The sequence below is a fragment of the Micropterus salmoides genome, unplaced genomic scaffold, assembly GCF_014851395.1.
Source record: "Micropterus salmoides isolate LMB-PRFRI ecotype aquatic unplaced genomic scaffold, ASM1485139v1 Ms_hic_scaffold_11, whole genome shotgun sequence".
Classification (NCBI taxonomy): Eukaryota; Metazoa; Chordata; class Actinopteri; order Centrarchiformes; family Centrarchidae; genus Micropterus; species Micropterus salmoides.
Window position 1 is genome coordinate 11,340,028 of NW_024040152.1, and position 15,686 is coordinate 11,355,713.

Genomic DNA, 15,686 nt, shown 5'->3' on the forward strand with positions numbered 1-15,686 from the left:
TGGTTTAAAGTGTAATTGTACAGCTTGTGAATGCAGGTATTTGCCTTCTATATTTTTTGTTGCTGCAGATGAACTATGTTGCTGTGGGCCATTTGAAGTCACACTAATAAGTACTGTCACTATAAACCTGTCTTACCTGTTGTTCTCTCCCTCTCTCCTCCTGACCCCTCCCCCTCCACTCTCTGTAGTGTTTGACCTACTCCTAGCTGTTGACTTGCCATGACAAGCCTCAGGAAAAGTTGCTCAATGTTTTACAAGTAGGAAGAAGGGCCTTGGCTGCAATATCTCAGTCTTAGACAGCACAGCATTCTTTCAGTTCTCCTTCTACCCAAGAGTTTGTTTGCTGCTTTGCTGAGGAATTACATATTCAAATTCGAAGGAGAAGGACAGAAAGACACCATGGGTGAGTGAGTGTTATCGCTTATTCTTATATACTGGTTGGATTTCTTAATGTGTTAATTCGCTCAGCTGTCTGTCTGATTGCATTCCTGTGGCAAAACACGAGGAGCAAGTGCCAAATAATGAAACACTTGAATTGAATTTTGTGTCTTCACAAATGCTGTTGATTTTTTTTAATACTACTATCATTGATTGTTGCGGTTGACATATTTTAAATTTGGCATGCAAATAAAGCTAAAGCAATGGTATCCACATACCTTTGCATAGACTGACTATTTTTAGGCTACTTATGTTTGTGGGAAAATTAGGGTAATCTTATTTTTTGTTATGTTGTTATGTAGATTGTTGACTTTTCAGTTCAGTTAGGTTCTCTTATTGCTGCAAGAAAATGCTGACATGAAAAATATGTTTTTCTACTTGTAAGGACTGATTACTGACAGAAGAAAATGTACAATTTATCCCTAATAATTTACATTCGCTCAAATCCAACATCCTTGGGTAGCCTCCACTGCATAGAGGTTTGTCTTAGTTTTGAAATGTCAGGACACATCACTTGTGAAGCAAGTAAACCAGCCTTTGTGCAAAGAATAAAATCTTCTGCCCCATTTACGGCTCCACTGTAGAGGCGCTGGTGCTGGTCGACTTCGAGGGCACCATGGGTGACGAGCTCACAGTGACGATGGGGGATATGGTTAAAAACATTACCAAGGCCAGCGAGGAGGGATGGCTCGAGGGGGAGTTGGGAGGAAAGAGAGGCATCTTCCCTGCCACCTTCGTCAAGGTCTGTTAACACTATTCAGCCCACAGCATTGTACTGTTACTGTATTGTGTGTTTGTGTGCTCATGTTTAAAATATACCTCATTTTGGTTTTTCATTACAGGAGGTGCCAGTCTATTTGATAGGTGACAGCAAGAGGGAACCACGAAGCCTTAGAAAAAGTACAGTGCTAATTACTCTTTATTTTCTCCACTGTTATCAGCTTAGAAAGCATGTAGCTATTGATACTTTGTCCAAAAAGGATGTGAAGGGTTTTCATTTTAAAGACTACGTATTTATTCTAGGGTTATTTTGCATGCAAAGTTTCATCAAAGAATATTTTATGGGCTCAGACATTTTTATTGCCCAACTGTGACATTTATCAGGCAAATACTTTTTTTGCAATACAGTACAATTTTTATCTTTAAAAAATACACAACTGTTTTGTAAGCAGACACCTGTTCTAATATTTACCCACAATGGAGTGCTTTTTTATATTTTGTTGGGAGATGGTATCAGCATCTTGAAATGGTCCACATCATCTTTGGATTGAATACTTCAATCCGGTTCAACTTCTTTGTGTGCAAGATGCAGAGTTAAAATTGTCTTCTGGAATTGCAGCGTCAGGCACATTATGTTACTGTCAGGCAAAAGAGATGATTATATTAGTAGATAATGATTATAAGTGTAATTTTCCTGTTAAGAAAATCTGCAAACATTGCAATACGAACCCATTATCTCAGCTTGCAAGTGAGTGGACAATGGTATCCAAGGTTGTTTTTTTCATATTGTAATTTTTATGGTGTTAAAAATTGTGGTTAGTGTGGTGCATGCATTCAGCAAGACAGTGCAGAAAGCATGCTGACTGTAAATATGTTTACCACTTCCTCACAACACAAATCCTAGATTCAATGTGTGAAAATGGAGCAGATTTCAACAAAGAGTGCCTTTCAGTGGGTAGACATGTTAGAAATGTGAGTGCCAAATGCTTTGCAGTCTCACCATTCTGTTGAGAGTTGACTACTGCTAACTAACTAAACAAAACAATGTTATTGAGCTCTTCTCTCCATCAGCATTACCAATAGATTATGAAGTTTATGTCGGTCTGTTGATGTGGTTGGTGATTCTTTGTCTTTCCAGCGAAGAAGATGAAACAGACAAGGAAATGCGAGGTAGCGTTTCCCTACAGCCCCATGAATAAAGATGAGCTGGAGCTGGTTGTTGGTGAGACTATAGAGATCATCAAAGAGGTAGATTCCCTTCTTATTACTGCTCAAACATTCACATTTGAACTCAAAAAACCAAACAGTGATGCTCTTCAAACAAGATATGGTAGTCTACTGTTGCCTGTAAGTAAGCTATTTGCCTGCTGCTTGCTGAAGCTGCTTGGTAGCCAAACCCTTAGCACTGTATGTAAATCAGGGAGTTGGTGAATGTTTGCTTAGCCAATCTTCTCTGGGTAAATAAAAGGTCTTTTTCAAAAGGCATTCATTGATTGTTTGGATATGACATTCCCTTTATATTTGACCTGCCAGGCTTACAAGCATGTTTCCTGGACAAATTACAGCTTTACGGAAATGCATGGGGACTGATTTGACTAGTTCTGAGAGTTCATGCCATCAAGTAATCAGATCTTAAACACGCCGATCGTTATCTCTGAAATGTATGCTTGGTGAGAGTATGAAAGCCAAAGTGTTTTATCATATTGCTGAAGTGTAGCCATGAAATACTTATTTTGTCTTTAAAATGTTTTGTTTCGTCTTGCTGTCTCTCCTTTACATAACACAACAGATTGAAGATGGGTGGTGGATGGGGATTAAAAATGGCCAATTGGGAGCATTTCCATCAAATTTTGTCAAAGAAATTTTTGTTTTCCCTAAAGGTGGGTAAAACTAATGTTTACTTTTTTTGGTTCCCTTTTCTGTATGTCTAAACAAACAAAAAAAACCCCAGCAGAACTCATTATTGGTTATACTATTTACAGACGGCAAGCAGAATGAGGGCAAAACAAGACCCAAGCTAACTGATGCAGTGTTCAATAAGGAGGTACGTAATGCAGAAATTATGCTTCTGAAGCATTTGAACTGTTTACCTTTATCTTAATGTACTTTTGTTTTTGTCCTCATGAAGATATCTCAAAGAGCAAGTGTGAGAAACAAAGCCAAAAATGGTAAGAGCACATGTTTTTCTTAAAGTCATCATAAGCTGCTATAAAGCATTTGCTAGTTCTTAAACCCTAATTTTAAACATTGTTTCTATATTCTATACAGCAATTCAAAGCAACTAGACAGTCTTTATAGTCTATTTATAGCCAGAAAGACAGTCGACTTTTGACAAGTGGTAATTCCTGTACTTTTACCTGAATGCTTGGGTGGGGTGATTAATCACTGTACAGAAGGTTACATCAGAGTGGAAAATCCTTCTGGGATCAAAGTTTACAACTTTTATATCCAGTTTGTCACAACCGCTTTCCGGTTATTATGCAAGTTAGTAATGTTAAGGTTGTGTACAAGAACGATAAGATTAGTCATCAATTTTGACACCTTGTATTCTTGTCACACATGTGATATAATGCTCAGGTTCCATGTTACCATGTTATTTCTTCCATTACGTCTCCTCAGCTGTGGAGTATTGTAAAGTCATGTTTGACTACAAGGCCAAAGCGGAGGATGAGTTGGAACTGAACAAAGGAGACGTTGTAGTGATACTGAGAAAGGTCTGTGTCCATTGTATTGTCCATTGTGTTATTTTCAGGCAGTGTTTCGAACATGTCTTCCCACAGTGTCATGCTTTTAACATACCGGTATTCATAAACTCCTCAGAGTGCAATATCTTTTCTTACAAAAGTAGTTGCAGGTGTACCATATTGTTCATCCAACACAACCAGTTTTATGGAATTCATGTGTCACGGTGACCAAGATGACGCATGTTTGTTTTAATGACACAAATATGGTAGCTGCCCAAATCATATGTTACACACAGAAAAAGATTTGACATACCCATGATAAACTGATAATAAGGCAGCCATGTCTTGCTTGACCGTTTGGTAAACTCTTGTGCAGCAATTTCACGTCCCAAAGGACATGGCTATGTTTGAGCTTCTAATGCGACTCTTTAATCTCCATCTGAAGGAAACAGAAGATGAAGGCTGGTGGGAGGGAGAGATTAACGGACGCTGTGGCTTCTTTCCTGATAACTTTGTCATGGTGATACCACCAATGGACAGTCTGCAAGTGAGTGGACTGGACCTTCCCAATATTCAAGATATTGAAGATTTGACAATTGCATTATGCTACCATGAAGCCATGGACAAGCTTTATAGTAATTCAGATCTTACATACTTTATTTTTAATTATTTTGAAATAGCAAAAAATTCAAAATACGTAATGCCTATTTGTTTAGCAGCTCGCTGTTGCGGTCTTACTTTAGCAAGTGTGCAGCCAGTATGCAGTGAGTCAGGGTTGTCTTTAACATCCTCTGCTTTGGAATTACTCACTGAAAATTCCCTTAGTGGAAAGATTTCGTTAAATAGACATGCCTTTAATTCACAAGGGGACATACTTGCCAACCTGTTGAGTTTTCCATTTTTCCTCCTCTAGTCTGGGACCACAAGCCAACCACCTACACGCAACTTAAAGAAGAAACTCTCAGGTAAGAGAACCGCATGCATGTTATATTGAACAAATGCTGTTTAACATTATAGAGTGGGGAGCTTTAGGCTATATGTTTAAGAGGTTCTCTTCTGCCTCATGGCTTCTGGCTGCAGTGTGTTGCCAGTTTGGACTGTGATGGACTGTTGTTTTAGTAGATGGAGAAATTGGCACCAATATTGGTTGGATTTTCAGTATGTGGTATAAAAGCAGCCAAAATGGCTCCATTTTCAATGTGCTGCTGAAGCAACTTAAAGCCCTTGTACAGTTCTATATATTAATTCACTACACTGGTTAAACATTCACTTCTGTTCCTTCCAGTACATTTACACAAGAACCAACCGTACTTAATTACGGTATAATAATACGTATAATTACTTGTCCTTCATATATTTACTTGAGTATTCCCATTTTATGCTACTTTTCCCCTACAATTTGGTAGCAGCAGCAACATTATAGTAATTGTTACACATCCAAAAAGACAATACATATGATTCTGAAGTAGCCAGTCTGCAGAATGAGTATTTGTGGTATAATTGTTATATTGTGATGCAGGCATGCAAACTTGTCAGGGGTAAAAAGGCGAGAAGGATACGCAAGCAGATAAACATGCAGAAACTTTGTCAGAGGGGTCTGTTTAAACGAACATGTTTGTATAGATAACTTGCAATTGTGTACTGCAAAAAGGGTAAGATACCAACATGCAAGGGCGTCACTTTGTGTTAAATAAGCAGTGGGGACATAAGGGCTCAGATTAGGGGTGTGACAATGCACTGAGCTCACGAGAGGAGATGATACACGATATTGGTGTCATGAGAACAAGACAAGATGATATTGTCACTACTTTATAGAAAACAATTAATACTGAAATATGAGTTGGGCCCCGTGACCCTGTACACAGGATAAGTACAAATACTGTCCAGAACTCAGCTGCCAGGCTTTTAACCAGAACAAAGAAATATGACCACATTACTCCTATTTTAGCTTCATTACACTGGCTCCCAGTGTGTTTTAGAATTGACTTTAAAATTCTATTGATCACTTTTAAAGCTCTTCATGGCCTCTCGCCTTGTTATATTTCTGACCTTTTAGTCCCATACGCACCAGCACGTACCTTGAGAACCTCGGGCAGAGGTCTGTTGTCTGTTCCAGAGTCTCGACTGAAAACTAAAGGGGACAGAGCGTTTGCAGTCAGGGCCCCGATGCTCTGGAACAGCCTGCCCGAGGAAATCAGGTCGGCTGAGTCAGTGAACTCTTTTAAGTCCCTTCTTAAAACATACTTTTATAGGAGAGCCTTTCCCGATCTTATTTAACTTTATTTTATCCCTTTTATTTTATTCTATTTCACTTATTTTATATTTATCTTAAACGTGTATTTTAGTTTTTTCAGTGTTTTCTTGCTTTTATCTTGTATTGTTTGTTTGTATTGTCTTTACACTTGTTAAAGCACTTTGTAACTTGTTTTTGAAAAGTGCTCTACAAATAAAGATTATAATAATAATAATAATAATAATAATAATAAGTTGACGATGGATGGATGGATATATGAGTTGGGGAGGTCGGGGAGTCCTCCACCAGAGAAATCTGAGCATTAAACATTAAATTTCCTGTATTATGGTAAAATTTCTGCAGCAGTTTCCTTAAGGTAATAATAATTTATAGTGGAAATGTTTTTATTTATTTAACAGGGAAACACAAAATTCAGGTGGCAGGTGACAATTGAAAATCTAAAAATATAAGAGAATGGAAAACTGGGTCAAGAAGTTGTTAAAGTTACTGACTGGTATGTGCGTTTTGGGGTCATTTTATAATTAATAGCTTGATTTTTTTTAGTTTAAGTTAAATAAATAAATAAGTGCAAATTAACTTTTCACAAAAGCATTTTCATTTGTTATTTAACATTTCTGGTTGTAACAAACGCTTTCAAAAAGTGGTGGGGACATAGCACCAGCGTACACCAGTGCTGACGTTTTTATCCTGCTGACGTTAGCCTACCTTATATGTAGCCTACTGTGCTGCCTCTGGTCTTCATAAATGAACAATTAGCTTAACTGATATTAATGGTTAATAACAGTGGCCAAAGTTATAAACTTAACAACTGTATCTGACAGGACAGTTATTATTGTACCTGCAGCTGTAAATTTGCAAAGCTCATGCCAGAGTGGAACTGGTAGATATAACCACCAACCTACTACCCCCCCCCCCCCCCTCCCCCAAAAAATAAAATCTCATCGGATCTGCACAAATCACGTAGGTGAGCCATTTTGGTCTCAAAATGGCAAATTTTGACGAAAGATGAGGAGTTTGCATGCCTGATGATGCCAATACTTACTTTTGAAGTCTGTTTTTGTGGCCCATTTCCCCATTAATGCACTATAATAAAATACACACACACACACACACACACACACACACACACACACACAGTGTCGTACTGTGTGATATCCTATATTTTACAGGGAAACTATAAGACAATTTAAACTTTTGGATTATATCAGATTGCTGCTTTTGTGCAGTCAAGAGTTTTTTAGGATTGTTAACATTTAATCATCATGATATTTGACAATGATATTTCTCAGTGGTAGATTTTCTTTGTAAAAGTTTAAATTACTTTAAGATTTCTAAATTGTTGATGTATTCTCACAGTTATTGCTGCCAACGTTCCACCGGAAAGTTTGGTGATTAAAAAAAGGAGCAAGTGTGCATTAAAGGCCTTTTAAATAAGATGCCACACAGAGCAGGATGTGGCTTCTTGTCAATCTCAGCTGAGGAGTGCTGTCTGTGGAGCAAGTTGCAAATTTGCAGACAAATGAGCAAAAATGTCAACTTTGGAACTTCAGTTCTTCCCTTGGCTGGTAATTCAAAATGCATCAAAACAGTTGTGGTTGAACAACGGGTGAAACGGTTCCATACAAGATGCTCAGCTATTCAAAGATGTCACCAAGAACTGACTGAATTGTAGCGCTTACAATTTGCATTGCATTATACTCATTACAGCATTTTTTCCCCCCACTCAGTATCACTCAAGAATTTTACAGGAAGTCTCAGACTATAGTGTGATGGGGGATGGTTAGACTGGTCACATGACACAGTTCAGGAGTCTTGGAGGAAATGAGGGGGTGGGGGGACGGAGGAGAGTTCTGTCAGAGATTTTCACAACCAGCTCAAGAAGCACCACTTGGGCTACTACTGCTGTATGGATGGTTTACTTGAGAGGGAATGTTGCACAATGATTTGAACAATTAAGGTAGGCTTCCCATGTTCTCATTCAGTCCGTTATGCATCTCTGAGTTCTAACCGATATGCTCTTTTTTTTAGGGCTATGCATTAGAGCAGTTTTATTTCTTAGTTTTGTGCTTATATTTCTTTAGCAAAGCTGTAACCAGGTTCCTCAACCGCTAGTATGTGAAATAAGCACTTGACTTGCATGGCAAACAGGAATCTCACATTACCTTCAGTTCGCTGAGGCTTTCTAATTCAAGCATCCAATTTCTGTCTCCAAGGCAGAGTCCCCTCAGGGGCTGTGTTTTTTCCATGAGCTGAGCTAGAGTGACTTTCCCTGATGAACTTGTTGAGACCCCTGGGAACTGTTACTGCAGTGCTACTGCTTCAGTGATGTGCAAATCTTCACCTTCCCATGCAACTGCTCATAAACTAGATTACATTTTATCCATTAAAAGACCAGCAGATCCCCCCCCCCCCCCCCCCCCACATTAAACCATAACACTTTCTGGGATAAACAGATGCAAATTCATGAATAAAATAAGCCAGTGGGTTTTTACTGGCAGTATTGTAGTTCTCCTAAGTCATGTCAATGAAAACAATAATACATATAAATTAGCTTTCATCTATGGGGGGCAGATTTGCTGAGCATGCATGCTAAAAAGACGACAACCTGCACTATATTTATATCATACACACAATGACACAGGAAATGCCCTGCAGATTGAGAGCACCTTCAAAGCAGTTGCTTAATGTGGCGAATGAAGTCAAAGTGACAATATTTGTCTGAAAAAATCCCAATCCCACTGCTTCATTGCAATTCTATAATTTTAAGATTACCAAATAACATACTTTTAATATTTTATCCAAATACAATTTTGTGGTAATGGTTCATTCACTACTACTGTTTCAGTGAAGACAGAGGCCTCAGCGATGGAGAAAGGCGGTACAGCAAAGGCAAAAGGTATCAAAGGCAGTGGCTTTTACTATACTTACAGCATTCCTTTCAATGCTAAATAATTTTGGGGAGTTGCTTTACAGATGATAAACCAGAGGCTAAGGACCTAAGAAGCAATCCTCCAACCAAAGTCAAGCTGCCAGCCATCATCAAGCCCAGCCCGCCTCCAGTCAAAGACAAACCCAACAAGGTTTTACCCAAGTAAGTGATGCCAATGCATCTCTGATGTTGTGGCTCACAACTAATCTCCATGCAAAACTACTAAAGACACATAAGAGAATTTGTCTTCTAACTCAGGGACATCGTGATTCATTTGCAACCTTTCTAAAGAAAAAATCCTTGAGGAAATGTCAGGAACACTTTCTCCTCTTTGGTCTGGCACCGGCAGCAGAGCCTTTAGATGTTAAAGGTTTTAGCTGCTGCCACCAGTTGCCATGGTGTCCTTTAAGAAGAATGCCAGGATGCCCGACCTTTAGTGGCTCAGTGGAAACTCTGGGATGAGTCAGATTGGGCCTAAACAGACGAGAGCAGCCCATTTCCTGTTTCCTGAGCAAAATGCACACAAATAGGCACACACACACATACACACACACATCTGAGAAAACAAAAACGGCCCTGTCTTGAGGGGGCGGCTAATGGAGAACATGCGTTTTCTGAAAATTTGTCCAAGCAAATGTGTTTGGAAGGGATACCTTTTTTAAAAGCTCAGTCTTCCAGGCCTTTACCTCAAGGCTGATTAAACCTCATACCAGATCTAACTAATGCATTAAAGTAATTAAAACTGTGACTCTGGAGATTTTTCACCGATGCATGTTGGCTGTGAAAGTGAAAGATATGCCATGCTCTGCACCTGCACCCATCAGAGCTTAGGAAACTGGAAACCACATTCAAAGTTGTTTTTTTAATGTGATCGACAACCTGTGCACCACAGTTTACTTTCACCAAATATGTTTTCATTTCTATCACAGGATGACACAATTTCAAATCTTATAAAATTTTACTCTTATTTTCAGTAGAACTAATGGTGATGTGGCTCCTGTTTCACCAAAACAACCAGAGGAGAAAGAGACAGACCAGTTTGATGGAGTGGAGTTGCAGACTGAAAAGCTGAGTCATCCTACAGCAAACAGAGCCAAACCCCCGCACAGGAGACCCCCATCAGGCCTGGCTACAGGAGTCCACGTTAGTGACAGACTCTTTGAGTCATTACTTTATTTTAACAACTTTTGGCAGAAGTGTGAACACTATAGAAGTGAAGAATTGCACAATGGACGCTTAACTGAGGCAGGAATCACTGACAATCTGTAGATGACAACTTGAGATTATCGCTGCAACAATGAGGAAACTCCCTACTTTATCTTCTACATACTTGACAGGTAAAGGTATTTACATTTCTGTCATACAGTGGAGATAATAGACATTCTTCAGACAGAACTGAAAACATTTAGTGGCGCCTTGCATTGACAGGGTCCTTTTGTTCTTTAGTGGTATACTTTCATGCAGTCCAAATGGAGTGACATATTTCCATGTCAAAAGATTCTCAGCGCAACAATCACAGAAATGTAGGAAAACGATGCCATGCCAGTGGTCAATGTAAAGAGAAATGACTTTTCAAGACTATTTCCCAGACTTATGCATTTTCCACTAAAGTTCAGCAGTCATAAAAAAGAAATCATTGTAGGAGAGAAAAAGATAACAATGTCTGCACTTGCACTCTAGATCATAATGAAATGTAGCCACAAGATGTGTCTGAGCAAGAGAAAACACCCTAGTGCTAGACGCATACTCACACACCCACTTCACACTGACAGAAACAAGTTTGGGCCTGATCTCTATGGGTTATTAAAAGCAATGAAGGCATGTATTCCTTTTATCCTTGTATGGTTTGTACTTGACTGAACAAAAGACAGACGTAATTGTTAAGTTGGCATGGTGTTAGCATGAGAGATCCAGTGTTTCCCATCCATAGGCTTTACCCCCCCCCCCCCCCCGCTGTAAATGTCGGAGACCCATCTTCAAAACAGTTATTAGCAAGCATGTAAGGCGCTAAAAAAGGTAGCCTACAACATCTGTTTTGCCGAATTATGCAATTCACTTCTTAAGGTTCTTTTAGGACACTGCTGTTCACATTGTTTGAACAAGGTTAATGCCAGATGTTTTTGCTGAGTCTGAAGAAATGGTCTAATCATATTAATCATTTATAACTATTGATGAACCCCATAAAGAATATTATAGCGTTCTCGGCAGGCATGCAAAATTCGGCATAACATCTGTGACAGTCGACTGCCCCCTCCCCACCCCCCCACCCACACACAGTTACACTGTCAATCTGTGGGAAACGCTGAGATCTTAAGGCATGTGACGATTTATTTTCAGCAATGATTGTTATAAAAAGGTGTGGCTTATGCTCCTTTGCAGGCCAAGAATGCCACTGACCAGACAGAACCAGAAGTGTCAGCAAAAAAGGCCCAGACAGAGAAATTCCCTGGCTTGCAAAAGGTTTGGGACATTGACTGCTTTCTAGATACAATACAGCACGTGTTATTTATGATGAAACCTCAGTCCGAGTTTAGCTCTGCTTCAGTAAAGAAATCAACAATATTGTGCACTGTGTATTTTACATTTTAATTTGATGAGTAAATATTTTAGCATAAAGCCAAGGAAATTCAGTGGTCTGTGCAATGCCATGCCACCTAATTCATTGCAGAGTTCAGAACATGTCCTGTCATCACCTGCAAAGCCTGATAAGCAACCCAGGACGCCGCCTCCAGTTCGACCAGCACCACCTAAAGTGGTTGTGGATGGCAGAACTGTGGCCCACAAAGAAGAACCAACTGTGCAAAGCCTGCAGGCTGAGATCAAAGAGCTGAGGATGGCTCTGGAGCTGCTACAGACACGACACGAGTAAGTACTACTCATTTGTAATATGGGTGTGTTTAAAACCTGAGCAACCAATTTCATTTACCCGAGGTGTTTAAAACAAAAGTAAAGCTATTGTATGTTTTTTGGGGGGGGTTTTTTGGGTTTTTTTAAAGTCTTACCTTGAATTACAGAGAGGGACTTCATAACCTTAAAGTTTCCCATCTTCCCTAACTGAGAATAGACGGACCTAAATTAATTTCTGGTGTTTGTGGGCACAAGCACAGACAGGAAGTGACTAATCAAAGCCTAAAAGAGAAATACAAACTGCACACTAAACATGTGCTCCATTTAGGGAGAAAAAAAAATCTGGACTGAACAATGTTAGATCTTTTGCATCTCTCTCTCTCTCTTTGATTTGCTGTTCATATGGACACATCACAAAGGCCTGGCTGGTAAACATGAGCCATGCTGTGTGCAGTTGTAAACACATGATTTCCTGGCCATGGCACTTCAAAACCCCTCGTCATATGATTGCAACCAGAGCAGCTTGGTTGAGTCTACAGGGCCAAGTATTTTGAAAATGCGTTTTTCCATTTTTGCCCAACAGCACTACATGACCCACACCACAATCCTCCTGAAGTTGTTTCTTACTGTATGTTCACCCATATGTTAACTTTTATATGGTAATGCCAGTAATCAAGCTAGGAACCCTTATCGCCCAGTTACCAAGCAACATTATCATTCATTTGGAGTCGCGTTTCTGGCCACCTGATGAATGTCAACTGTTTAACTATTTTTGGTCTCTACCAACTCCCAAGGGAAATATCTGGCTCTATCCAGCATCTGCTAAATGCTTCAATATTTTTACAAGCTAGTGGCACACAATGTATTTTTCACCACTGGTGCTTCATTAGAGTGATGGAAAAAAAGGCCACTTCTGTCTAATTCATGCTCACTACAAAAGTAACATTCTAAAGTCATATACCTTCATTTATTCATTTGACTTGCAGTGAACATCTTGACCTATTTAGACACACCCAGGTCTGCAAACTCCTCTTTTTGTTTGTCTCTTTTGATCAGACAAGACATGCAGGAAGTGAAAGAAGAACTGAAGGAGGAGAGAAACAAACGACTAGCGCTGCAGGTCAGTGAGGCGTGCCTTGAGTTTTGCATGCATTCACACTTACTGGCTGCTGCATATTGCCACAAGAAATAATCCAGAAATTGTGGTCACAAGGACATGGCTGTGGTTTAATTCATTGTTTAATAATGTCTTTTCCATACAGGACGAAGTGCACAGTTTGAGGATGAAGCATTAGTAATCCAACACAGACTGAGACTGAGCTGCCTGCCTGCTCATTGTGCCACGCAGGCTCTCATACTACAAATTTAAACAAGATAAATATTTTTCTGGCATGGAATGGAGATGGAGAAGACAAGTGTGCTCTCCCACTGCAGACACAAGCAAGGGCTAAATGAGAAAGTTTAGTTGAACATTGGACCAAGTTAATTCTGCACTGGACCAGAGAAGCATGATCCTTCAAAAGACTTTTAAATGATGTGCTGTTAAAATCTTTACATATTTGAATGCTGGAAATCAAATATTGGTTGTCAGTAGGTTACGTTTGGTAGCATATTAATGTATTACATTGTTCTGTTTCAACTGTCACCTTTATTACTTTTATAATAGGTTTTACTGTGCATTTACAATAATTAACATTTACATAATTACTGTCTCAGCAGAATATGAAATATTGTGATGTCTTTTGCAAAGACCTCAAATATAATTTTAGATCATCCAAAGGGGCATTGCTACCGGAATGTTAAAAGATGAAATACCACTGTCAAAAACATGGCTTAACATGCAGGCAATTTTTTTTCACCAGAATGTAATACTGCATTAATCCACTGGAGGGCACTGTATGACTATTCTACATAAAGAAGTGCTAAACTTCTGAATGCTAAGATTGGTGGAAATTGCTTGGCACAAGTGACCTCATAATAGAAAGCAAAAACATTTCTTTCAGATGAGTAAACGTGTAAGCAAATGGTTGATGTTGGATGGTGCTTTCCTGAAAATGTGCCGTTGAACCGCTTCAGGGGCTGTACAGATTTTGTGGTAAACTGCATTTTTTTGCAGTTAAGTGGAAAAGGCATCCAGTGTCACTCGAGAAAAACTGACTCACTCTGAAAACTCAGAACATTGTGACTCATGGCGATGGATGTAGAGAACGTGGGAAGAGAATTAATGAGAAAAAACAACCACCATAGGCAGAGCTATTTAACTTGACTAAATTTGGACTACGGCATCTTCAGAGTAACGCGTATAGATTTGGTTTTGGCTCCAAATGGTGTCGGCGGCGGTAGTGTGCTCCTGTCTAAGCCTACTAGTGTTGCCCACTGTAGCGCACATCTGGAGGACATCTGGAACTCATCAGGAACCGGGTGCTTCTGAAACTGCCATGGGAACATACTATTTTTAAAAACTGTGTTGAATAATCATTAAGGGCATCTTCCCTCTTGGACAAGGGGTGAAATAAATGAAAATAAAACAAACAAAAAGGGTCGATTGATATTGCAGATATTTCTGAACTTTTGAGAGATATGAAAAATGAATATCCTTTCTGTAAAGCCCTGCAAACACAAGTAAAATTTTTACTTTTTCCACTGAGGGACCTCTAAAATACTCAATAATGTAAGTAATGACAGGTGCTGCTTACACTACAAAAACTCCTATAAATTGTAAAACACAGCTTTTACATATATTGACTCACTAGGAATAAATACAGTACTGTATGTCTCTAGATTACAGCACAGTGCACATCAATATAGGAGGGATTTAAGACAAGTAAGATGGAAATGTTGGGGAGTGCTGAAAACCGAAGCATTTGAGATGAGAGGTCAAATACTAAAAAAAACCTCCCTGTTAAAATTAGAAAAAGGAGAAAGAGGGGATGAACCGACAAAGAACAGCTCGCCGCTCTCAAAGAAAGGCACTGGACAGATGCAGAAACAAATCATATGCATGGGAAATGGCAATAAATCTCACATAGGCCTAGTAAAAATGTTATTTTAATATGGAGCACACTGAGTGGAATAAAAAGGCAATCTTAAAGTACTGCTTATATTCTGTTGGTCATTATAAAAAGTGTGATTAACTATTTAAAGTGGTGGTTAAATAGCATGAATGTGTCTTTAGATGTTATTATCTGTAAAGGCTGTTTCTGGAATCAGCCAAACAACCACAAAAGACCATCCGTACTATGATTGTCTTTGTAGAGATCTTTCCCACGTTGTGTTGTGGTTCAGATTAATGGCTTTCCTTAACTGGATTTCCCTCATGTTGATGTTCATTTAATTTTTATTGCTGTATTGTTTCATAACTGCATAATTACCACAAGGGTAAAATATGTTGCTTCTAATTACATGTGTGTCTTGATTACATCCTGTAAAAGGACTCTCTTCAAAATATTGAATCGTGGGCCTAGTAAAAGATATTTTGGGTCATATACTTGGAGGTAGACGCCATTCGCAAGAAGTTTATACATAGCTACTTCAAAGAGTCCACACCATCAACGCCACTGATTTCTGAAAGCCCATGACCACATAAAAGGCTTTTTCCAAGACCTCAACAGAGAAGACTTCATTGTGGGCTCCATCTGAAAACAGAGCAGGCCCCAAGGCAAACCTGAAGCCGGTCTTCTCCTCCCAGTTTGTACTTTGAGGACAACTCCAGCGGAAGTTCTTGGCGTGCTTCCATCTCCAACCAAGACCTTGCTCCAAGCAACGCTACACCAGCCTCACAGCACAAGAATGTAAGGTTAAAGATTCTGGCTCC

The 15,686-nt window shown here is 39.3% G+C and overlaps 1 protein-coding gene across 4 annotated transcripts; it reads left to right on the plus strand.

Annotated features, from left to right (window-relative positions):
* The first annotated feature begins 213 nt into the window (after positions 1-213).
* Positions 214-14,404, plus strand: sh3d21 (SH3 domain containing 21). 4 transcript variants are annotated; one of them, XM_038710880.1, is made up of 17 exons: positions 214-403; positions 1,023-1,180; positions 1,281-1,338; positions 2,297-2,406; positions 2,948-3,038; positions 3,141-3,202; positions 3,287-3,326; positions 3,778-3,872; positions 4,288-4,389; positions 4,756-4,807; positions 8,942-8,992; positions 9,070-9,187; positions 10,003-10,168; positions 11,405-11,485; positions 11,694-11,890; positions 12,929-12,992; positions 13,135-14,404. In XM_038710880.1, the coding sequence occupies exons 1-17, from the start codon at positions 400-402 to the stop codon at positions 13,165-13,167; spliced, it is 1,482 nt and encodes a 493-aa protein (XP_038566808.1). In that variant the 5' UTR covers positions 214-399; the 3' UTR covers positions 13,168-14,404. The 4 variants fall into 4 exon arrangements, with proteins under 4 accessions (XP_038566808.1, XP_038566809.1, XP_038566807.1 ...); XM_038710881.1 differs by having other exon boundaries at positions 215-407; positions 10,000-10,168; XM_038710879.1 differs by having other exon boundaries at positions 215-403; positions 10,000-10,168.
* The last annotated feature ends 1,282 nt before the right edge of the window (positions 14,405-15,686 follow it).

Excerpts from the sequence above, each read along its gene's own strand:
- sh3d21 (XM_038710879.1), top strand. Across the intron at positions 2,407-2,947 it reads CTATAGAGATCATCAAAGAG|ATTGAAGATGGGTGGTGGAT; the intron begins GTAGATTCCCTT and ends ATAACACAACAG. Across the intron at positions 11,486-11,693 it reads AATTCCCTGGCTTGCAAAAG|AGTTCAGAACATGTCCTGTC; the intron begins GTTTGGGACATT and ends AATTCATTGCAG.